The 25,308-nt window shown below is 37.0% G+C and overlaps 1 protein-coding gene across 3 annotated transcripts in view; it reads left to right on the forward strand.

Moving 5' to 3' along the window:
• Positions 1-25,308, forward strand: part of SLC44A1 (solute carrier family 44 member 1) — a 161,308-nt gene that overhangs the window by 27,542 nt on the left and 108,458 nt on the right. For all 3 annotated transcript variants that reach the window (XM_039870611.1, XM_039870609.1, XM_039870610.1), the window contains exon 2: positions 17,857-17,946. In XM_039870611.1, the coding sequence (XP_039726545.1) occupies positions 17,857-17,946 (90 nt within the window). The remainder of the gene's footprint in view (positions 1-17,856; positions 17,947-25,308) is intronic.

A 25,308-nucleotide genomic window follows, 5' to 3' on the forward strand; every position in this document is an offset into this window, starting at 1 on the left:
CTAAAAATAAAATAAGCAGCTGCACGTTGTGCAAAATCAGGCATGGAAAATATTGTGGCTGATAGAACAAGTAGAGTAGGAACAGACCCTGAAAACTAAGGAACTTTGTAACCAAGTACAGTCTTAATCGAAGTACTAAGAAAAAAAATAGCACAGCTTACTGATGTTTGCACCCATTATCACAGTTAGAATATTCTTTGTCCCCTTAAACCCTGGAACTCAGGCACTCTTCTTTGAGAAGTTGGTCTTCTAATAGAGACCTTTTCATTAGAATTAAAAATCCGATCCAAGACATAGCCTTCTTAATCCATTGGTTTCATACAGGGGGAAATGTCTTTGCAGCTTTTGCAACTTTGCCAGATAACCTGAAAGTGTAGTAGGTTTTAAGTCATTGAATCAGCCACCACTTAAAAGTAAGTCACTTCTGCAGATAATCAGCTCCCACTCCCACCTTAAGGTCTTACTATATTGCTAAGATTTTCTCTTCAATAATCATGAGAAAATGTGAATCTGATTACTTGGAAACATTAAAATGCTGGGGAAAATCACATATGAGTCAATGTGACTTCTCCATTAATATGGACATCCATCTATTTGCCAGTTGTGTATAAAGTGATGTGTTTCAAAGGAACACATTTTGGCAGAGCAGGCTGGACTGCTGACCTGGGACTCCTTCAAGCTGACATACACCTCAGGACCAAACTTAGAGCTGCCTCTTTATGTGATAGTCTACAATTTTTTCGTTTAAAATAGGTATTCAGTAAGAAAAACCCTAAAATTATCTCAGTAGTATTTTCAAAAAACATTTGAAAAAATTCAACATCTAGTCCTTTAAAAAGCTATTTAACAACTAGGACCCCCAAACTATATCTTTTATAAGATCCACTATTTTGAGCCAACAGCCAATATCACATTTGACAATAATACTAGATTTTCTCTTTGTTTCAGGAACATATAAGCAAAACTTTTTATCATCATTAATGTTGTTCCCGAATTTCTGACTAGTGCAATAAACCATAAAACAAAAATAAGTATAATGATAGAAAAGAAGATAAAATACAAAATCCAAGAAAATCAATTAAAAATTGTTCATAAGGGCTGTAGATGCTAAGTATATGAAAATAAGTAGCTTTCACAAGCATCTACAATAACAAGTTAGACATGTATAATGAGAAAAACATCCCATTCACCATAGTAACAACAAATACAAAATACCTAGAGGTATGTGTGATTGAAATGAACAAAAAGAACCATAAAACTTTTTTTGAGATTTATAAACTAAAACTTGAATGAACCAGATGGACATACCTTATTCCTGGATTTAAAAACTGGAATATTGAGATACTTCTTTCAATTAATTTTTAAATTTAACATGATCTGAGTAAAAAACTACATATATTTTTAGAGGGGCTTGACAAAATGTGTCTAAGCAATAAACAAAGGAAAGACTAATATTAGATAACAAAGCTATAGCGGTTGGTAGTGTGTAATAGTTTACCACAGTGGTCATGAGTTTAGGTGTTAGAGGCACAGTACTTGGATTCTAAGCCTGCCACTTACTAGGCATGTGACCATGACCTTGTAACTTGATCTCTCCAAGCCTGAGTTCATTACCTGTAAAGCATGAGATTAAATGAGATAACATAAATGAAGAGCTGAGTAAATTGCTGGTTCATGGGAAGTACTCAAAAAATGTTAGCTACTATTGTTTTGGTGACACACACAAAAAATAAGTCAGTGGAAGAGAATAGTCTAAACATAAGACCATATTATAAGTAAGAATTTATCATTTATCAAAGGAGCCATTTTAAATCAACAGACAATTGATGAGATATTTAGTTTAAAATTTTTGGATAATTCCTATTATATAGCAATATAAATTTCATGAAACCATAAATAAGTAGAAGAAAAAAATATTTATGAAGTAGTTGAAGAGCTTTTAAAAGCAGTGAGAAAAGGTCCAAAGTCAAATTGATATGGCTATCCAAAATTTTTTTTTGTACAGAATAAAAACTTGATTGGATGACAAACAGACACAAGTAGTGGTGTATTGGTAAATGTTTAACAACCAGCTCTGCGAGGGAAGAAGAAAAATGCCCAGATTTGTCACGTTTACAGATTTTCATAATATAAATACTCCGGGCTTCTAAGGTGAAGTCGTGAGCAGGAGTTGGAAAGAGATGTACATTGTTGGCTCTCATGAGCTGATGATGCTGGCTGCAGCACACTGTCTGCACAGACATGGCAGAGCATGCTGAAAAACCTAGAGACTACCCCAGGCCAGAGCACATACCTGCTCAAAGCTGTCTTCCCTCAGAAGGATAAGTTAAAGGTAACAGAATAAAAACTCACTGTATTGTACTGTAGACGTTACCTTGAGCTGGATATCCACTGGCACAAGAATGCTCAACCTGCAAAGGGTCTCTGGGGTAGAAAGAACCCTGGAGGAGGTGGCTGGAGTCTACCCTGGGAACACCTTCTTTGGGGCCAAATCATGCAATAGCCAAGGGCTAAGGAGAAAGATGTTGTTTGGCAAACACGTCACAAAACAGACCAGAGCAGCGGATGTTTCTCCTTTGGTTTCTTCTAAAGTTCGTAGTACTCTTGGCAGTGGTCCATATGTTTTTCTATATTCTTCTGTCTCTGCTTATTCGTATCTCTGTTTTGGTTTTTTCCTCCTTTGATACTGTTAAATTACTCTCTATAATAGTTTTCATAAGTATGGTCACCAGGAAGATCAGTCATTGGAGTAGCGATGTGCAAAAGCATGAACACTTGTGCCTGGGCAGTGATAAGGCAACACAAGTGATATTTTGTAGTAGACCCGGAGGCCAAAGATGATGTGTCTCATCTTAGCCAGGCATGAGATGTCTTATGGTGTTGTCAGGAAGGGAAGCTTCAAGGTACAGAGTCTTAGGGTCCTGTCTCATGTTTGTTGGCCATAGGCATTCCATTCCATCAGGGGCTTATACTTTTTATTCCACAATGGACTACTAGTTAGTCACTTGATAAGCCAGCCTTACGTGTATCATCTTAGAATGGGTTGTTTCTTTGTGATCACATCATAGTTTTAATAGAAGATTGGTTTATTTTAAGGTCGACTTTTGCAAAAAAAAGCAGGATTTAATTGGATTTCAGAGAAGAGACTTTCTCAATGTGAAAACAATATTGTTACAAGTTGTGTAGTTAATTGAAGCCTGTGATTGAGAATTATTACTTTGAGCAGTACAGAAAGAACCAATTGACATGGATTGGGATGGGGATGTGGAGAGAGAAAAAAAAGTAGTTACTTTTAAGGGGTTAATGAAAGTTAATCCTATGATTTGAGAAAAGTAGCTTTCTTTAACAGACACAGGATTCGCTATTGGGAAAGATAGGTTGCCAGAACTGCACAGACCAGTCAAGATATAAATGAGGTCTGCCTGAGCTTGAGATGGGCTTTGGAGACAGACAAAAATGGTTTCTTATGAGTGGGCTGTTTTAATGACTCATTGGGTGTGGAGATTTACAGCTGCTTATGTTTTTAGAGCGTTTATTCAAGGTTGGTCCGTTAACGTTCATTTCTCTAGGCTGATTTTTTTTTTAAGAGCAAATTTAGTATCTGTCATTTGCAGGGCTATTAATTTGATGATTCAGTGTTCCTTCTCACTTATTTGGGTGTTTCCTGTTTTTTTGTGTGTGAGTTTTCTCTAATCACTTAAGATCTTTAGCTGGTTTCATTAATTTAGCTTCTCCTGAAAACCTTTGCTGGTTGTGGAACCATTGTTTTCTCAGGGTTGGAAGGGACTGTAATAGTCTTCTAATCCAGCTGTCAATTCGACGCTTTAATCTCCTGTATTATACTTTTCTATTTCAGATTTAAGTAATTGATGTCTTGATTTTTGGTAGTTTTTGGATTTACCAAGAAGTAGAATTCAAGGGTTGTGTGATAATATAGCAGTCTTAGACCCAGCAGTTTTTTTGGAGATAAGCAATTGGTCATACTTTGGGGTGGCTGAGGGCCAGCTGTTTATCAGATGTTGAATGTTGGCACCGTTCATGGCCCCTATTACAGGGTTCTCTGACCCCTGGCTTTAAACCCTGAGCTGGGAGTGGGAGTGTAACCGGACTTAGGACCTGGATTCTAGGGCCAGGCTAAACCTTGGACTCTCATATTTCTAAGGGTTTCTCCATGGTTCTGATCTGTTCACAGGCAGGGAGAGGGTGTTGGTCATTGGTGGTTTAGAATCAACCTCTTTGCTTCCAAAGCTATCTGTATGTGCAGGAGGTGCCTGTTTGTAAATTATGCTGAAATACTGAGAAAAGTTCTCTGGAAGGGTTCTAAATTATAGCTCTTTAATATTTGCTGCTTATAAAATTTGAATGAAGAATACTTGATGTGGTTCAGGTTTTACTGAGGAAGCCCAGCCAACGGCCGCTAGGAGGCTTCACCAAGTATCCTGTGTCTTAGAAGTCACCAAGCCCTGGGGCTACACTTGTTCTTAGCCAGAAGGCCAAGAAGGAGTGCCCTGAGGCTTTGGAGGTTCAGAGACTTAATTTTGCTAGCACATTTAGAGTGCATCCTTCCATTAACAGTAGATGCATGTAAACCAAGGTGGTAAGACACATATGTCAACTCAAGAGGCTAATTTATTAAAGCGACATGCAGACCAGAAAAGTTTTGTCAGATCAGCTAGTAATAAGGTAAAGACAAATTTTTATGAAGAATTATCAAACTATTCCTAGTAGAAAAGTAGTACAGTTAAATTAAAAAAAAACAACTGATCCCACATGGATACGTGTAAGTACAAAGTCCTTTCTGATCCCACCTCATGAGATAACAATCGTCAACAGCTTAGTCTGTGTGTATTCATCCAGACTCTATACATGCAATAACCTCTTTTGCTCTATTGCTTTACTCTTCCATAGATCTCTAGATGTGTTATGCACATTGCTTGTTCACTTGTGGGAAGCCAGAGGATACTCAGAAGGTTGCCCAATGACATAGAATCAGATGAAGGGGAGTAGGCTGAATGACTTACGGCAGCAGCAGTATCCTGAATTGTCTATTCCTCATTCTAGAGTTTGCTACCCTGGCACCCCTTCCCAAGACAGTTTGGAAGGGCAGTATTAACGTTTATCTCTCAGACTGTTGTTTTTCAGTATAACTGGCCAAGTACAGATCCTGGCACCTAATAGATGCTAAATAAGTAGTAGCTGTGCATGTCCTGTCTGGTCCCTTTAGTCTGACCAGTATACTCTTTCTGTAACTGTGTTTATACCACAGCCCACTTTTGCCTTGTCATGTGTGTCCTTTGGTCTCTTGAAGATGAATTTTCTAGCTTTACTTTGATCTGTTTTATCTTTTATTTTAGTGCTCTGCAACCTTATTTCTCTTATCCCCTGTACTGCCTACAGAGGGATAGAATTATTCAGTGAAAATCGGCACTTTATCTAGTAATTCTTGTAACTTTTCTTGGATAAATGCTTTCTTCCATTAATTTTCATTATTGCCCAACTCTTTACATTAGTTAAAACTATTCTGCTTTTATTTCACTGTATACCTAATGTAACTATATTAAAAGGGTTCATATGGAGTCTATCATGAAATCAGTAGAACTCCGTGTGTGAAGTGGACAATGTGGCCCCTTTTTAAGTGTTTTGTGGGATTTCCTTTATATACAACTTTATTGAGATATAATTCAGGTACCATACTGTTCACACATCTAAAGTATACACTGTTCTATGGTTTTTAGTATATTCACACAGTTATGTAACCGTTGCCACAATTAATTTTAGAACATTTTCATCATCCCAGAAAGAAACCCCATACCTATTAGCAGTCATTCCCCATTTTCCCTCAATCCTCATCCACCCCTAGGCAAGTACTGATCTACTTTCTGTCTCTATAGATTTATCTATTCTGGATAGCTTATATAAATGGAATTATATGTGGCCTTTTCTGTCTCATTTCTTTCACTTGTAATGTTTTCAAGGTTCATCCAAGTTGTGGTATGTATCACTAATTCATTCCTTTTTATTCTAAAATTTATATTCTATACTGTGGATATACTACATTGTATTTATCCATTCATCAGTTCAGGGCATTTGTATATGATTTCTTAATTGCAAAGTAGCACTTTTAAGTATCATTACTCTTTTTGAAGTCCAAACATATGCTATACAAAACACAGAAGTTACAGAAGGCTGGGAGGAAACAGTTTGTTTCTACCTGTTAAATATCACTGCAAGTGTTCTCTTCAAATGTCAACAGTTATATTTGGACTTTTGGAAATTATTTTTGATATCAAAATATAAAATGTTAATAATATGTTATTCTCAGTTATGCCCTATAATTTCCCTGTAGGAAAAAATACTAACCATGTAAATAAACAATTTAGATAAATAAGTCCACGGTGTGTACTGTAGTACTTTTGCTGTAATTCTTATGCCTCTCATTTTTTTATTGTCCCTCCTCTCGTCCACATACATCAGTCCATGGTGTCCACACGGGATGTGTTAACCAGAGTAAACACGGCAGAGCAAAGTGGGCGTGGGCTCTGGAGGCCAGCTACTTGCTTCATTCATATCCCTGCTTTTTGTACAGTTTGGCCATATGACTTGGGCAAATGACTAAACCCCTCTTTGACTCAGTCTCCTCATCAGTAAAATGGGAATACTAATAATATCAACCTCATAGGCTCGTTGTGCAAATTTAATGGTTTAGTATAGGTAAAGTGTCTGGTATATGGACTTTGCTCAGTAATATTAGCTATAGTCTGCAGTTAGTGCTACACAGTCACTAAGAGTGTGTGAGTCACTTAGTACGTCACTGAGATTATTTTGGTGATCTTAATTAAGGTTGATCCATGACCTTTTTCCACCTTTAATAAATATATGCATTTTCGTCTATCATTTCACCAACCCTCATGTGTGGATTCAAATGAATGATATTTATAAAAAAGAAGAGAAAAGGTAGAACCCAGAGATGAGGAAAGTAAATTGACAAAGGGAGAACGGTAGAAAAGTGAAAATAAAGTAACTGGATTTCTTAAGTTCCAACATTGTTCTTTTCATGTGGTAATAATTATTTATTGAATGCATGGATTTTTTTTATTGTTTTGTTGAGTATAAGTTTTAGAATTGAAGTTTCTTTCAACTCCCTTACAATTTTTAAGGCATAGGAAGTCGTTTCAGTTGCTCTTGTTGTATTATCATTTGAAAATTACTATTAATTTGTTTCTTACGTTTACCATGGTTATCTATACAGCCATGCACTAGTATGCACTCCTGGTTGTATGTCCTTAACAGCTCATTTTTCACTTTTCAGTCACATACTTTAAAATGTATGCAATATGGGAACAATTTTAAAGTGTTTGAGATGAATATTTTTAAAAATGTTTCATAGGGGAAATTTTTTCCCATAGCTCATTGGGAAAAGGCACTAACAATGTTAACTAACTATGTTAACTAACTAACAGTGGTTTAGGGCCTGATCCCAGCTAGGAGCTTAATCCTGGGAAAAAAAAAAAATACGGTACACGGTGTAGGGATAGTCATCATTCTCATAAGTGAGGAGATCAGGTCAGCTGACCATACTCCTATTTAAAAGAGGAGCGAGGACTCAAACCCAGATTTGTGTTCTTCCCTCTCACTACACCAGTATATTACCTCTCTGATGTTTAAGCACTGCCTCTCTAATGTTGCCGGTTCTGCATTCTTCAGGAGAAATCTTGCTCCTGCCTGGGTGATTCGCAGTATACTGCTTTCTAGTGAAATTTGAAGTGTTCTGATCTGTCAATAAGTGTCAGATATTATGACTTAAACATTTTCTGGTGGTTTTGATACTATATCTCTTTATAGCTGACATTAGACTGAGCAAGTAGAAAAAAATAATCTGGAGAAATGGAAACCAATATTTCGCTTTCTTTATTATATTTCTCATAATTTAAATAGCATTAATGGAAATCAAAATGAGACAAATGCATTATGTCAAACTATTTAAAAATTTCACTATCCTTTCCCAATGCTCGTACATTTGCATATACTATTTGACATAGTTGTATAACCAGAGCATAGATATAATTTCATACCATGTTTTTAAACAACCTTTTATCATAGTCATTTTTATAATTATTTTTATGATTGCTTAATATTTCATTCTCCTCTTTAACTATTTTTTATTATTGGATAGTTAATTTCTAATTTCTTCCCATAACATCACGGAATTGAACATCTTACATGCAAGCGATTTTAATATATTAGATTATTTCCTTGGGTTTTTAAAAAAATGTATCACCAAATTACTTTCCTGAAGCATCTAACCAATTTACACTGCTTTCAGTTTCAGCAGAGTCTTAACCAGTCTCACGAGCCCTTACTTTTGAAAGTCATTTCAGTGGGAGCATCATTCCAACCGTGAACCCTTATACTCTGGTTTCCAAAAATGTGCCATGAGAGAGGTTGACACCATCTGTAATCGTGTTTCCCGATGGGTATATGGCCAGATAAGTTTTGGAGAGTCTCATAACAAGTCTCAGCGAAGTCCTACTCAAAAGACTAGGCTTTTTAAATTAGTATTTCTCAAACTTATTTAAATCTGGAATTTATTTTTCTTGTAGAACCTATTAACAAACATCTTTGGGAAATGCCATACAGTATAATATCTGTGGGAAAAGGAGCGAGCCTATGATGCAGTAGAATGCTTTTTAGGGAAATCACTTAATGCAGGAAAGGCAGTAAGGATGTTTACTCTAATATTATGCCACTCTAGGACTAAGAGACGTAGCCTTGTTCATTCGTTCGTTAGATGAATTTACTGAGAGCCTACTATGTGTCAGACACTGTTCATCTACTGGGGATATAACAGTGAATAAAATCAACAAGTCTCTGACCCCAAGTAGGCATTAAGGTGGGAGGAATGGACATTCTACATTTAACCACTTAGGGGAAGATTCTGTACACATTATTTTGCATGAAATAGGCTTTCGCTTGAAGTAGTCAAATGCCTAGTGTAAACAGTGCTGATCCTTGATTTAAACAAAAATAGGCACATTGTCCTTCCTCTCAAGAAGTTCATAATTTACTGGGAAGCACATAATTATAATGCGAAATGGTAATTAGCATGGTGGTGGTATATACATAGTATGCTTTAGTAACACAAAGGAAGGGACTCTAATCCATATTTGGGAGGTTTCTAAATTACATTTTTACTGTAATAGGGACCTGGTCACTTAGGTGTTCTTAGACACTGCCACAGAACTGAACATACATTTGTTTCTGTACAAGATTCCTGTGGCCTGAAACATCTCCATCGGCAAAGACAACATACAATTTTGATTTAAAACAAATTTATTGAATTCCACTTACCCATTAGCTATGTTACGATCAGTGTAATTTTCATATTCCTTCTTTTAAGTCAGTATAGTCTTCATAAGTCAGTTTTTGCCTGTTCCATCATGGAAAGGAAGCAAGATTGGAATAAGAATACTATCTTGAGTACCTACGAATTCCTGCTTTAAAAAAAATGGTCACGATATAGCAAGAAACATTAGTAAATCCATTCGCTATCTGAAAATGGCTGTACTGTAGCAGTAGCGGGTACAAAGTAGAGCTTTGGTCCCATCAGTCTGTCTTTGTTACCATCAAGTACTGAAGTTCTGACATTTGCAGGATGTGATAGGGAAAAATGAAGCCCACAAAAACTGTAATTTTAAAAAAATAATAATTTTAAATTAAAAATGTTGCTCACCAGTGAACCAGAAGAAAGACAAGTTAGAAATATTGTTTGAGGATTGTAGACGAGTCTTGTCTGTATAATTTTAATTGTGTTTCATTGATGATAGAGGTAAAGATGCTATTAACATCTGCAGAACAAGATGAATTTGGCCTCTGTCCAGTAGTTATGTGCTAACGTGCAAGAAAGACAGTTACTGAGAAGTCTGATGTAAGGACATCTTTGTGACAGGCCTACAGTTTTTATTTTGGGGGAAGTTGGAGGAAGAGGGAAGGCATTGGAACATATTTACCCATGATCTTTCTGTCACTATATGAATATATAACTTATAAAGCAGCTCTAGTTGTCATTTCCCCCTTTTTCCTTAAATGGATGAATGTTTGTGATTTAGCATAAAGTTCATGAGCTAAGAAAAGCAGTTGGACACAGATTCCTGTAGCTTTCCACTCAATGCATCTTATTACCCTTAACTTCCTGTTAAAATCATACTTTTATTTTTTACCTTTCAAATATGAATTGCCATCACCAGGCTTAGCAAATGAAACGGATTACTTATAGTAACTGTAAGTAGTTTTGCACTCCAAATCCTTGACAGAGCTTTCCCAAAGGACAGGCAATGTCTTTCAAAATCCTATTACAAGATTTTATTTGCAGGTACTTATGAACAGAAGGCTGAAAGCCTCCATGTTTTATTGCTACCCAACTTCATCAGGTCTGCTCACTCTATTGAAAATTGTGGCAAAAATGATACACATCAGCTCTTTTATTCTTTTGTTACTACTCTGCACAAATAAAAGCATATTGAGGAATTTAATGAAGCAGTATGTCCTTGGAGGGAGCTTTGGAGATTCGGAGTGTACGACTTTTTGTCTTTAACACTGGAGATTTTTGTGTAGAACAGGTGGGCATGAACAATAAAGTCCTTACAGACAGGCCAGTGTTTGCCACGTATGTACTTACAATTATACAGATGTTTCTGTAAGCAGTGACCTTGGAGATGCATTCAGTGACCACTTTAGTCTTTTTGAGTGTGACAAGGAGTAGTTGGGATGATGAAAACTACAGCAGAGCCCCTGGAAGTCAGAATATTTTGGAGTTGATCTGTTTACCTAGGAAGCAGAGACTATGATAGTCAAGAAAAATTAGGGTTTGGGGATTTGATTATCCAACAAATTAACACTTTCAAAGGATACATTCAGAGAATCTGTGCTAGGTGAGAGGCCACATCTTAGCTTGCTTTAGCCTTCACATGCATTATTGACATGACATTTTATTGGAATCGTACTTGGTGGAAAGCATGAATCTGTGCAGCAGAGATCTAGATACACATGAAGGTTGGTGTTTGTATGCTTGTCGGGAAACGTGGTCTTCAGGTTATTGCAGTTCCCAGCCTACCAGTTTAACTCTCCTTTATCCCTGGCCTGTAGGAGTATAAGCATGTGTCAAGGACAGTCTTGACTCTGCTTAAATTTCTAAGCTTTAATACTTAATTATTAGTAATGAATCCTTGCAAACAGATAAAAACACAGAAGTATGGGCAATGCCATAGTTGTGAATTGCTGGCCCTAATGGTATTGGAATCGACTGTAGTTTATCCAGTTTTTTGCAGGGCTCGCACTGTCTGTACATCAGTTCTCTTCCTTTGGACCAGCCTCCTAGGTTGCCACTTTTTGTTGCTCTGAATGTGGGAGAATGCTGTTCGCTGGCTTACTCAGGAGAAGTGCCAATGGAGCCCACGAGAAATTCTGAATTGCAGCAACTCTAGATGTGTGTGTGACCAGTCAGTGTTAGCAGGAATCTCACCAATGACATCAACATGAAAATATTATTCTAGCTTAGTAAATATAACCCTGTGCTAATTGTGTCAGAAAATGAAGAAAGATGTTTTTCCTGTTTTCCAAGACCAAAAGGCCTCTTTCCTAACTGGAGCAGCCATACATCTTTAGTACAAATAAATCTTAATGGATACAAAGTGAAAAAATGGATTTTTTTTTTTTAATAAACCAACTTCATATTCTATTTGTTTACTACTGAGCAATTCTGAGTGGGATAATTCTTATTTGGTAGTCAATATTTCTGTGTCATAGCTAGCAGGAATTTTTAGTGTGTTTTAGGCACATAACTTTTTTTTTTTTGCTGCACTTAACAAGCATTTAATCACCCCATTCCTGAAGCAACAGGGAAACAAACAAGTGGGCCTAGAGAAGCCAACGCCAATATGGGCAAACAATGAGGCCCCAGGAAGAGAATGACGCTGCTCCAGAAATCGATTCTCTGTGCAGTGCCCAGTTGAGGGGTCCCCGGATTAGGGCCCAGCCCCGCTTCCAAGCCTCAGGGGAAAGCTGGGTCTGCTGGGCTGAATGTTTCGCATCACCAGAAAAAACCTCTGGAAGAAGTTGACAGAATCTTGGAGGGAACTGGGGTCTTCGGCAGTCCGCCTGCCCTTCTTCCACAGCCTGTATGGCTGCTGCGACATCCCTGTTCCCCTCAGAGGTCATCTCGACTGCGACGGCCCTCTCGGCCCCGCGGACATTCCATCCGTTCCGCACACCGCTGCTAGGGATCTCCCTTAGGCACAAAACATTTTATTTTAGATGCCAACAGATCATTTTTCAGTGTTTGCTTCAGAAGTTTATGAAGTGGTTTCAAGAGATCTCACAAATGTTTGCTTAATGGTTCCCCATCTCTATTCCTGCAGTACTTTTGATACACCTCTATTTTGGCATCGCTCGTGATATCATAGTACTTCGTTTGCTTCTCTCACTGCACTAGGGCTGAGTGAGGGCAAGAGCTCATCTTACCTGACTTTGAATCTCGGGTACTTTGTGTGCTGCTCAGTATTTATTTGAAGAACCAATGGTCCTTATTTGAAGAGTGTTGTCTGAAAATCAAGTAACTTAGTTTAATTGACTGTCACCGTTTTATAGCACATTTTCTGTTATTTTCGAACCATGTCTATAAAAATCTGGTGTATCAAGGAAAGATTCATAGCGTTAGGTAATACTGTTATTAGATTACTATAAGAATCTTTTGGGAAGCTTTATACCTCTTTCTTAATTCGGAGAAAGTCATATGGACAGTAAGTTCAGAGTATAAAAAAGAGGGCGGGGAGCATTCAGTCTTTGCCTTTCGATATCACATAGGGGCTTCTGACTTCCTGGATTTTGGACCCTACTTACCTCTAATCTTCCTAATCCTTCCTGCTCTGCCTACTTCAGTGAACTAGATTCACCTCCGCCAGACTTTTTCCTACTTGTTTGGTCCTCTGCCTTTGCCCACCCTGCCTGCCCTGTTACTTCTTATGCCCTCCAGTGATATCTAGTTTGACCCAACTGGTTGTAACATATCACTTCTCTAAACCTTTGTGTCTTACTATTTTCTACAAGTACATCTATTCAACAACTATATCTTCATTAGAAATAACATGGAAATTTAGGATAAAACTTTTTACAGGTTTATTTCCTAGAAAATCCCCTGAGTAGAGCATAAGATATTCACTGAAAGGCCTTGGGTTTAGCCATTAGAACCATGGTGAATGTGGAGTCTAAGACATAATTACTTGTACTATGTGTACTATGACTTCTATAAGAGATATTATGGAAGCTTTTTTTTTCATCTGTGATGTGCAAAATGTAGGAAGAAATGTGACGATATTAAACATTATTCTTTCCTACCTTTAAGGATACAAACATGAGGTAGATGTCAGCAGTGGTCTAACTTAGAAATTTTTTTTATGGTCTATTACTGGTATTAAAAATTAATTCTGCCTTAATTATTAACCTTGTATAAATGTGCAAAATGACTATATAATGTGAGTATTATTATATATATATATAACTTATTTTTAAAATTTTTAAAAAACTTTATTATGGAAAATCTCAAACCTTCATTTTACCCTCTTTTGAAATTTTTCATTTCTTTGTGTACATCCAAGTTTGTCTGGTATCATATTCTTTCTACCTGAAGAGCTTTTAATAATTTTTTTTGTAATTCCAGTTTGCTGTTAATAAATTCTCTTAGGTTTTGTTTGTTTGAAAAAGTCTTCGTTTCTGAGGGACATTTTCTCTGGATATAGAATTCTAGGTTAACAGTGGTTTTTAAATATTCTTTCAGTAATTTTAAAGATGTCATTCCATCGTTTTTTGCTTTGTATAGTTTCTGATAAGAAGTTTGTTTTATCTTCGCTGTTCTGTATATCATGTATCTCCACCCCTAGCCCCTACGCCTCTTGCCATCAAGATGTTCTTTTTATTTTTGGTTTTCAATGGTTTAAATATAATATGTGTAGAGTGTGTGTATGCATGCATACATGCATGTGTGTGTGTTGTATTAATCCTGTTTAGGATTCTCTGAGCTTCTTGGATCTGTGCTTTGATTTCTTTTGTTATTTTGAAAAATTCTCAGTCATTGTTTCTTCTAATATTCCCTCTGCCCCATTCTGTCGTCTCCTTCTGGGTTTCCAGTTACACATATGTAAGACCATTTGATATTATCCTGGAGGTCAATTGGATGCTCTGTTCTGGGTTTTTAATTTTTACTTTTTTTTTCCCTTTATGTTTCACTTTAAATAATTTCTGCTGACCTATCCTTGAGTCAGTTGATTCTTTCCTACTGGTGATTATGACCAGGCATTCTTCATCTCTGTTACCATGTTTTTTACTTTCAGCATTTCCTTAACTCTTTCTTTCCATCTTCCTGCCAGAGTTTGCGGACTCATGTTTCAGAAATAGATTATCCACTTATTTTCTCTGAACCTGTGTTTTCTCTTTTACAAAGTAGAAAAATTGGGAATATATAGAAATAGCTATCAGAATCGTTTTGAGGTTCAAATGAGGTCTCTTGGGCAAGTCCCTTCCTTCCCTTCCCTAGGTCTTGATCATTCTCATTGAAAGGCTTGGACTGTATGATTCTTTTGGTCCTATTTAGTTCTTAAATTGTAAGATTCTGTGAAAGGGAAGGAGCCTAATATTTATCGACAGCCTGTATTAATCTCATGTAGAATTTAAGAAAGGGATAAAAATCACATTTAAAAAGTGCTTTTGTAAAACATTTTACTTCTGCCGAGTCTATGTGGATTTTAATTGGAAGAAATAGGCAGCATTAAATCCAGTTGCCACTTGGTTAAATCTGTTAGAGAATCATTAAAATTTTTCAACCATTGGGTTTCCTGACTCACTTGAGAAATTTCATGGCTCATGAAACAGCTCACTCTCTTTTTCTGTGCCTATAGGATTTTAAATTATTGGGTTGGCTCCCAAATTTTGCAGTGTGAGGAAAAACTAATGGAGGATTTTGCTCTTTACTGATAAGTACAAACGAATGATATTCTCATCAGATTTGTCTTTGCACTTGCAGACTTGTGTTCAAATCTTAATTGCACAGCTGTGAAACCTTGGGCTGATTATTTAACTTTGTAGCTTGAGTTTCCTTATCTGTGAAATATGGATGATACCTACATCAGAGAGCTGTTTTGTAGGTAGATGACATAATGTATGTTAAGCTTTGGTTATACTGCCTAGTTAATAGAAATCAATAACTGATAGCATTAAAACAGTAGCTAAAATGAAAGTTGCCACCAGTCAAACTTTTAGTAAGTAGAAGGGGAAAGGCAAGTTTAATATTCTCCTTATTCCTTTTAGTGGCACAATCCACCTGGTAAAAGGATATTTTAATAATAGAGAGAGAGTTAACCGAAAATTGAGCGTTGATGAATAAGCGTAATCACCAAGAATTAGTGCTTACTATGCGACAGATGCTCATATTTAATCCTCAGTGTAGCCCTATGAAGCAAGCTGCCTCTCCTCAGAGGAGCCTTTCTTTATCTGAGTGGGGGTGACCACCCCTTACTTTGTGTTGTTTCATTCTTCTTTGTACTATGTCACTATTTTTTACATGCAACCCCTGTCTGTTCTCTATTTCTCATCCTCACTGAAAGGTTTTCAATGTATTTGGCCCACAGTTAGTTGAACTGAATTGCTGAGATGTTGAATCTTTGTTTTTTTTTTCTGGTCAGGACGGAAAACCCACTTTCTTTACTATCTAGGTGAAAATTAAAGCATTGAAAGTCGAATATCGGTCTGAGGCAAAAATGCTAATAGTTGTGGATAAAGGAAGTGCTCAATCAATCTGAACTCCCCACCCCCCAATACATACAATTTGTTAAGATAAACAAATACAGTATATTAAAATAGCTGTTGCTTTGGAAGTTACCTTTGAGTAGATATAATGCATTTTAAAGAAGTGTCCAAATTCTTTGTTTCTAAGTAATTTTACTGTAATGGGTATTATTCAAAATTGAAATTATTTAATACAAAGAACATTCTTTATTCATACTGTGAGCAACTGTCTTGAAAAACATAGACCACAATACAGGCATTCTTACTGGAATGACACAGGGAATAATGTCATTATTTTTGCAGTTTTTTCTTGTCATAACAAAAATTTTTATAAAACTGCATTCCTGATCATAGATTTTTAGAGTTGGAGGGAACCTGAGAGCTCTAGTCTAATTCCTTCCTGCCACCCGGGGAGATGAAGCAATTTACATAAAGTCCTGCAGCTGACTAATGACAGAGCTGGGGAGAGAGCAGTCCTTTATCCATTTGCCATAGTGTTAACATTCCTCTGGAAAAACTGCCTACTCACTCTTGGTTTTTAATGCCAGAATCTTGGGGTAAGGTTTTTTCCCAGTGACTAACTAGTGCTTTTTTGTTTTCTTGCGTGGGTGTCTGGGAGCAAGCTATCAAGGGTGGTGGCATTTTTTATTTTTGTTGTTGTAGAGCAATTGAACCGTGTAAGGAAGCAAACACAGAAAAGACATTTTGTCTGGTTAGCACTTAAGGTGTCAGGAGAAACTGGTCGAAGCTAAAGTACTCTGCCCTCAGTGTGGATAGGCAGGTATTTTAAGGTTCAGTTTCTGAACCTGGGGTTTGAATTCCCTAAACTTTTATGAAAATTATGCAATCATATACTTACCTCCTAAGAATCTATAGATTTCATCAAGTTATCAAAAGATACACAGTTAAAAACTATTGTTTTATTTAAAAAAGGAAAAGGTAAGTAAACCTGATTGAAAACTAGTTCCTCACTCTTACACCCTAAATACTAATTATACTAGAGGGCTTATCACAAACCTTCCCAGATGGCTTCCTGGATCTTATCACGGAAGCCACTGGATGCTCCTACTTTCTTTTTGCATAAACTTTTCCCATAGATTTTCTAAGGCTGCCTTCTCTCTCCCTTCCCTCCTCACTGTTTCTAGAAGAGGGTGTGAGACTCAGGGATTTTTGTTCAGTGAAAAGCTCAGGAGTGTTATTTCAATTAAACATCCGGGTTAAAAGGAATCTGTGAGCTGCTGACTTGAGAACCTTAGGCTGTTGCTATAAGAAAAAATGTAACCGGAATTTCAATCTAATACTTTGCAAATTAACGTTTAGATTCCTCTAGTTCTTTAGTTAGGGAAACTCTATGTTTGATATAGAAACTCTTTACACTTTCTAGAAACACAATGAAACTTTATGGATGGAGGTTTAGGAGTTGCCCAAGTCTATCTATAGAAGTGTCTTAATTTAGTATTTCCTTCCTGACTTTTATAAGACTTAGAAGAATCTACCCCTAAATAGGAATTCATTTCAATGGGCTTCCTTCCTGGAAGAGAGCATATAGAAAGCACATTCTAAGTTTTTAAGTCTAGCATCTGAACACATAAAGAAAAAGCTACCGCTAAGATTGAAGTTGGAAGAATTTGTTCATTTGTTTATTCATTTTTAAAAGCCCATACTGAGCGCTTATCATGAACCCTCAGGCATCATGTTGCATGCTGGGAAACGAGCAGTGGTCTCTTCCCTTGCAAAGCCCATGATCTGCTGGGGACACAGCTCAACAAATAACAGTTCTGCATGCTAAGTACTCTACTAGAGGTACCAAAAAAGCATCAGAATCAGTACTCTGCCTGGCCAGGAAGAAGGGTGGGAGTTAGGGTAAACATCACACAAAGGCGACAAATAGAAAAGTTGCATCTTAACGGTTCAGTAGGAAATTGCCGGGCAAAGAGGGGACCTAGGTATAAATAGTATATTTGTGCTTTCCTAATTTTAACTAAATTTAATGTTTACACTCTCTTATTTTGTATTTTCAATTAGAGCTCCAAACGAGAATGGAAGCCACTGGAGGACCGTAGCTGCACAGACATACCGTGGCTGCTGCTTTTTATCCTCTTCTGCATTGGGATGGTAAGGACACTCTCACTCACAGATGATCTGGAGATGAACTCATGATCCAAGGGAATGATGGGGAGTTGGTTTAAAGAAGGATCTTGATATTTTTCAATTTATTTTTAATTCTTCCTGAATTGCTTATAAGTGGAGGCCATAGGATACCATGGAAGCAAGTTATTTTTCTGCCATATAATTCACTGGTACTATTGGGTACCCTTTGATGATGATGATGATGATGATGATGATGATGATGATGATATACATGAAAACAGATCAAAATTTAAGGAGGAATTGGAACTCTGTCTCTCTGACTAAATCATTTTAGAAAGCCAGACCATTTGACAAAAATTTCTGTGAACTCTTATCTCTATGGGGTGTTGAGCAGAGAGAACATTGGCCATGGAGTCAAGCATCCTGAGTATTCATACAACTTGGTCATACAAACCTAATGTTTTTTTTTACATTAGTGACTTTTCCTCTCAGGCACTTGGTAAAATTGGAGGTCTTGCTAGGTGACATCTACAGTGCTCCCAGTTCTGACATTTGTTAGTTCTTCCCAGAGAGGAGGCTAATTGCTCACTGCTCCTTCCTCCTCTTCCCACACTAGGCCCCTCCTGCCTGCTGTGTTTAATGTAATAAGTGGCCTCTCTCAGTTGAGATCTAGGGACCTGATGAATTTTCAGTGGGTATAGAGGTTGGAGGAGGAAAGTCTCTGATTCAAGGTGTTGAGGGTCTCCATATCCAGACTACATACCCACTCTGCCTTGTATGAGTTTCTGATACAGGCTTCAGGGACTTTGAAGTCGCTGCCTTGTGTGCTGGGCTGGAAAAAAAGATAGACAACAGCTATTTTAGAACTAGCTGATATTAAGAGCTAGAAAAGACTGGGAAATCCTCATCTGGTCCATCACCCTCATTTTGCAGATTAAAAACATCAGACCAAAAGGTAGATATGGCCATCCCAAAGCCATACTACTAATTAATGACAGAGCAGGGAACAGAGCCCCAGCCTCATAAAACTTCAGGCCAGTGCTCTTTCTGCCACCTTGTTTCCTCTTCCTCAAGGAGACTGTTCAGGTAGTATTGTTCTCTCCTTCACAGTCTTTACAACTCAAAACACAATTATGCTACCTCAGCAGCATTTTTTTTCACACATGTGTGAGTATTTTTAACCCCCTTTTCCCATATCTTTTATAGAGGTTCTTTAGGAAAGTCATTTTCTGTGTCTCTCTGCATGTGACTGCCCCTCACAAATGCCAAAAAACCCTAATCATGGCTAATAGGCCTAATTGTGGTACCAGTTCTGCCCCTGAACCAAGGAAAAGAAAGCAGTAAATTTTAATGAGATATAATTAAATAATAAATCCAGTGAAATAAGGAGTGTTAGTTTTAAAGGTAATAGACAGCTCAGTTTCAGCAAACCTAGGATATTTAGAAAAGTCCAAATACCCATTGCCTAACTTAGGACTTCTAAGATAGTGTTTAAGAGTCTGCTTAGTTTTATGGAGTGGCAGCTGAAATGCAGCATGCACTAATATGCATGGAGAGTGTGTGGAAAAGAGTCTTTGCTAACAGAACTAGTCCACAACCTCTCCCTACCCCCTGAATTTAACCCAGGGGCAAATGGCAGTGGACCTTTCAAAATTATGTTTATAAAAACATGTACCTTTGACCCGAGGTGCTTTTTTGATTTTCTTTGCTAAAATAGCTCAGGAAAGTGCAGTCATTAATGTTAACAGGCTGACTTGGGAGTGACTTGAGAGTAAGGAATCTATTTGTTTACTGAAATGTTTTAATGCAATGGTAATTCATATAATGTTAATTTTAGTGCAATGATAATTAAGACCCACAGTGTGTACTTTTAAATGCAGGCAAAGCGTTATTTGTTTTGGAATGGTTCTTTTAGTGGATTACCTTCATGAAGTTGAGCTAACATCAAATTTTGCTCTGTGGAAACTGGAGAAGTCTCAAAGTTTTGTTGCCTACCCTACTGGCACATCAGTAGTTTAGAGTTTGTCTTCTGAGTATTTATTTTATATGGTTTGAAAAAAATTTTTTTTCCTTTGGATTTCATTTTATTAGTACTTTAAAGAGAAACATTCAACAAATATTTGTTGAACGTTAACTTATACCCAAGGCTTTCATGTATGTATTTATCTCACTAAATTTCCAAGTTACCCTGTGAGATAAGTTTTATCCCCAGTTTACAGAGAAGGTATAGCGAGGTTAAATATTAGCTTATCTAAGAATATACTGATGGTAATAAGTGGCAAAGATAGAATAGGAGCTGGAACTTTCTGCCTATATTCTTTTCACATCGTGGCCCAGTGGCTGCTGCTTTTACGGTCTTCTTTCTCAGTCATCTTGCAGCCTAATATTCCAACCATATCTTTATTCTCTTTTGCTCACTCCTTGATAAGTATGCTCTAGCTCTGAAATATTTTAAGATCTTCTCATCTTTCAAACATCTTCACCATTAAATATTTTTATTTATGCATGTTCATCTCTTCATAAATGTACTTCTCTTTTATTTCTTCCCTTACTTTGAAGATTTTTCCATGCTTGAATTGTCCAGAACTTTGAGTATTTTTCAGAAAGTAAATTGCTGTCAGCCTTCTTGAGAGCTATCATCTTCCACATGAACTTTCATGAATATTTTGAAATTATTGGACATATGTTTATCCTGCTTTAAAAAAATTATGTGTAACATTGTACTTCTAAATTTCTATTTTCCATTAAAGTAGTAAAAAAATGGTTCTCAACCCTAGCTGCATGTTAGAATCAGCTGGGATCTTTAAAAAATACACATTCCTAGGCCCCAACTCAGTGATTCAGATTTAACCTCTGTGATTCTAAGGCTCATGTGGGGTTGAGACCCACTGTTGTAGCCACAGATAAACCACTGAAGAGTTTTGAGCAAGAAATGATAAGACTGAGTTTAGGAAGAACCCTGGCAATCAGTGTTAAAGATGGTTTATCCAGATAAGAGGTGCAGAACCTGAAATAAGGAGAGGAGGAGAGAGATTTTAAAAGTAGGATTTGGTGTCATTAATATTGCAGGAAAGTGGGAGGCAGGTTAAGGATGACTAAGAAGTCCTTGTGTTAGTGGGTGAGACTTTTCAGCTCACATCCTACATTATGTCCTCATAGGTTCCAAACCACAGCTTCTGTATACATGAGGAAATAAAAATGGGATGGGTAAGCAAAGTATTTCTTTATTAGTAGCTGTACAGTCATCTGATTATGCCTGGCAAAGTACTCCATTGTAAAAATGACTTGTAGAATAACGCCTGGGCCATGTGAGCTAAAGGTCCTTCCTATCTTTGATGGTCTGACTTCATTCTGTCTCAGGGAGAGGGATATGTGAGAAGAGAAAGGAAGGAAAGAGGAAGGGTGGGGAGGGTAGGGGAGGGGACATTACTGCTAGTGTTCAATGAAGTATACATTATCATCATTCCCATTTTACAGATAAGGAAAGAGGCATAAAGATATGTAAAATAACTTGTCTAGATTACACAGTAGCAACACTGAGCCCCGGAGAGAAGAGGAACAAGGTGAGGCCTTAAGAGAGTCCCTTTTTTTGTTGCTTGGAACTAGGAATAATAGAAAACATTGTTCAGAACATGGACCTGTAGGACACAGTAACTTGACTTGCCAGTAAGACTTTGAGCAAAGCGTTGAGAATTACCACTTTCTCTAGTGAAGAGTTAGGAAGCTAGGGTGATGGCCCAAAGCACAGAGAGAGGAGACCGAAGCGTTCTCTCACTCCTTATCTTATACATGCAGTCTAGTAAATAATGATGCTACAAATGGGGATAGGGTATATGCAGGAAAGGGAAGTGGTTTTAGTGAAATGTGGAATAAGAAGATGCCTTTTTGACACATAGAATGTATGAGTAAGGATAGGCAGTTGGAAATGGAGAGTGGGAATTTTGGAGAATGATCTGGACTGGAGCTGGATTTAGGAGACATCATTGCATAGTTTGTCCCTTTCGACTGCTTTTTTATTTTATAGCATTAGCCTAGTTCCCAGAGCATAGTGTTTCTGTCTCATTAACTATTGTTGATAGCAGCATAAAGTGAGAAACTCACTTTATGCTGCAGTATTTTGTCACCTGTGTGATGGTCTTTGTTTTGCCAGGATCATAGAATAGGAAGAACAGCATTCCAAAATTTACCTTAAGGTTACCTGATCCAAATGACTACCTATTTTCTATTAAATCCTCTGTTTCTTGTTTTTTTTTTTAATTATGGTCAAAAATACATAACATAAAATTTACCATTTTAACTATTTTTAAGTGTACAGTTTAGTTAAATCCATTTTGCTTTTAGTCTACTCTGGTTTGTTTGTTTTTTTCTCATTCGTTGTAGTGAACCAATGGGTTTATATTCTCCCTGCAAGTATATCCTGAAAAATGTACTTTCTTATCTACTTTCTCCTAGAGTTATAAAATTTTAGAAGCAGAGAGGGCTTTTGAAATTAATCTAGTCTAATCCTTGTTATAGGAGAAGTTGAAGTGACTTGCCCAGGATCATAAGGAGTATTTATGACATAGCTGGGTTTAATTCCAAGTATTCCTTGTCTGGTTTCTTTTTTCCATTGCTTAAGCTGCCCATGAAACTGAGCCTCACTGATTTTTTACTCCTTCACATCCCATTATTTTATTCTCATTTGAGTCATTTCAGTTCTTCTAGGGTAGACTTTATGTATTATAACCCTTTTGTACCTTTCATGGCCTCTTGTGTTTGTATTATGATCAATAAATGCTTATCGACTGGATATTTCCTAGACTTTCAATCATTGTCTTCCTCTCTCCTCTTTCTTAGAGTAATGCATCCTATTAAACTAAAGAAATCCAGAAGTCTAGCAGATTGGCAAATATTTTAAATTAATTTTTTAGCTTGTTCGCATAAGTAATGGTTCTGCATCAGACATTCTAATCCTACCCTGTCTGATGGGTTGAATCATCTTCCTTGTCTCAGGGTTCTCAGAGGAGGAGGAACAAGCCAAACGTTACTCAAAGGTTTGACAAATTGGTTATTAGGAGATTGACACTAAGCAGTGATTGAGGTAAGATATTTATAGAGCTAAAAGAGATAGTATTTGAGAAAAAAAGAATCTGGATATAATTTCATTAATTCCTGGGAGAGGGCTATAAGCATAAGACTTTCCTCCTCATTTTTTAATTTTGAAACATTTTGCCGTATTCACACTGCATATTCCTCCTCCCCCTCAAATTTTTGCTGACTCCGCCCCCACCGCCCCGCCCAGAACTAAACTAAGGCTTTCTGCCTTCCTCAGTTGCACAGTAAAAGCTCCAGGCATGAAATTCAAACATGCTTGTGAAATGATATATGTCCCCTTTTTTGACTGATGGTGAATGAAACTAAACAACGGCTCTTATTTAAGTTAAACTAAACCCTGTGATATAAAGGCAAAATGAGCATATTTATTAATTAGCAAATTGTTTTTCTCCCGCTTAGGCAATAGTATTTATTAGTCACCAGATCTTGCCTGTGATCCTCCATCCCTGTTTGCCTTTATCTGATTTGAGTCACCTCCTGTTTGTGATTAGATTTGTCTGCTCCTCCTCTCTCTTAAAATAGCAGTTCTGAAAGCACTTCAATAGCTCAGTCATTTTAAGATTTTAGCCATGGCTCTCTTCCTTACTAATAGGCTTACTTTCCTCCTAGTGATTGCTCCATACTGTTGGCTTATGAAAGCTTTCCTCGTCCCCCTTATCATTTGCTTCATTAATATGATTTTCTTATGTTGCATGTCTACCCCCACCCCCATCCTCTGTGGAGCCATTAAATTACTGAGTGTATTCTGTAAAGTTTCTCTCACTGTGCTCTAATTTCATGACCACATTTTTTCTCATCTGAAGCTATATTGCTTCTTGCATTTGGATTTCAGAATTTTTTTTAAGGATATTGTATTTTTAATTATATTTGGCCTAGTTCCCCATTGTCAGTGCTAGTACCATATGGGAAGTCCCTAGGTTAACAGTCGTGGTTTCTTCCTATGTTATTATCTTACTATTCTCCTTCCTTCCTCCCTTGCACCTTCTCACCTCTCTACTTAAGTGCTTTTGGAAGTTACTAAGAAGTTTACATGGCCTATGTGAAAATATGTCAATGTCTCATTTTACTTGGAACATTTTTCATTTATACTCTGCCTACATCGCAAAGTGAAGGGGCTTATGATTAAAAAAACTCATATGTCCAACAGTACAGTTAAAAATAGTCAGAAAAGGAAATCAGAAACCATTTAAAGCAGTCTATAACACAAAGTACTTATCAAGCATAGAGGAAAGTTTCTATAAAAAGTGAAAGAGGAACATAACCTTTTAATTATGCAAAGGCTTTGTGATTTTAGTAGTGAAAGAAGATTGTAATTGTGGTCTGAATGTTTCTTTGTAGTAGCAAAGAGACCATATTTCTCACTTTTATCTCCCAATAAATTTTTGTTTTAAAATAGAGAAACAAAGGGATTTTTGGTTAGTCCCCAGTTACTGTTGTCAACCTCTTTCATCTGACTTTCTCATTCAAATTCACCATTAACAATTGATTACCTGCCATATACTGGACCTGCTAGGGGCCAGATACACACATTATCTCATTTAGTCCTTATCATTAGTCTGTGAAATAGATGATATTACCGTAGTTCACAGGGGTTACCTTCCAAGATCCCCAGTGGACGCCTGAAACCGTGGATACTGTTTAGTATATGTACTGAACTGTACATATACTATGTTTTTACCTATGCATACATACCTTTTCACTTAAAGGAAAGACTTAGGGCTTCTCTTTGGCATACTCAAATTACTAGCATCATTACTCTTGTGCTTTGGGGCTATTATTAAGCAAAATAAGGGTGATTTGAGCATAAGCATTATGATGCTGTGACAGTCAGTCTGGTAACCAAGAAGGCTACTAAGTGACTAATAGGCAAGGATACGCTGGACGAAGGGATGATTCACATCCCAGGATGGATGGAGCATGGAGTGAGATTTAAGCGTGCCATTCAGAACAGCTTGCAATTTAAAACTTATGACTTGTTTATTTCTGGAATTCTCCATTTAATATTTTTAGACCATGGTTGACTACAGGTAACTGAAACCATGGAAAGCGAAATCTTGGGTAAGAAACCTCAGTATTCTATGTTAGGGATGAAGAAACATCTAATCAATCACACAATCACAGTAAGTGGTAGAGTGAAGGTTTGAATCTAGGCCTGTTTGGATTCTTTTTCTATGACTCTGTGATGATAAAGAATTGTAGTGGAAAGGTTAGCCATTAAATCTTCTAATATTTACCTCCACTTCCAGTTTTTATTCAGTTGTAGGATAAGGGTATGCTTAAAATGGCATGCTG

Source organism: Pteropus medius, unplaced genomic scaffold, assembly GCF_902729225.1.
Source record: "Pteropus medius unplaced genomic scaffold, Ma_sr-lr_union100, whole genome shotgun sequence".
NCBI classification, from domain to species: Eukaryota; Metazoa; Chordata; class Mammalia; order Chiroptera; family Pteropodidae; genus Pteropus; species Pteropus medius.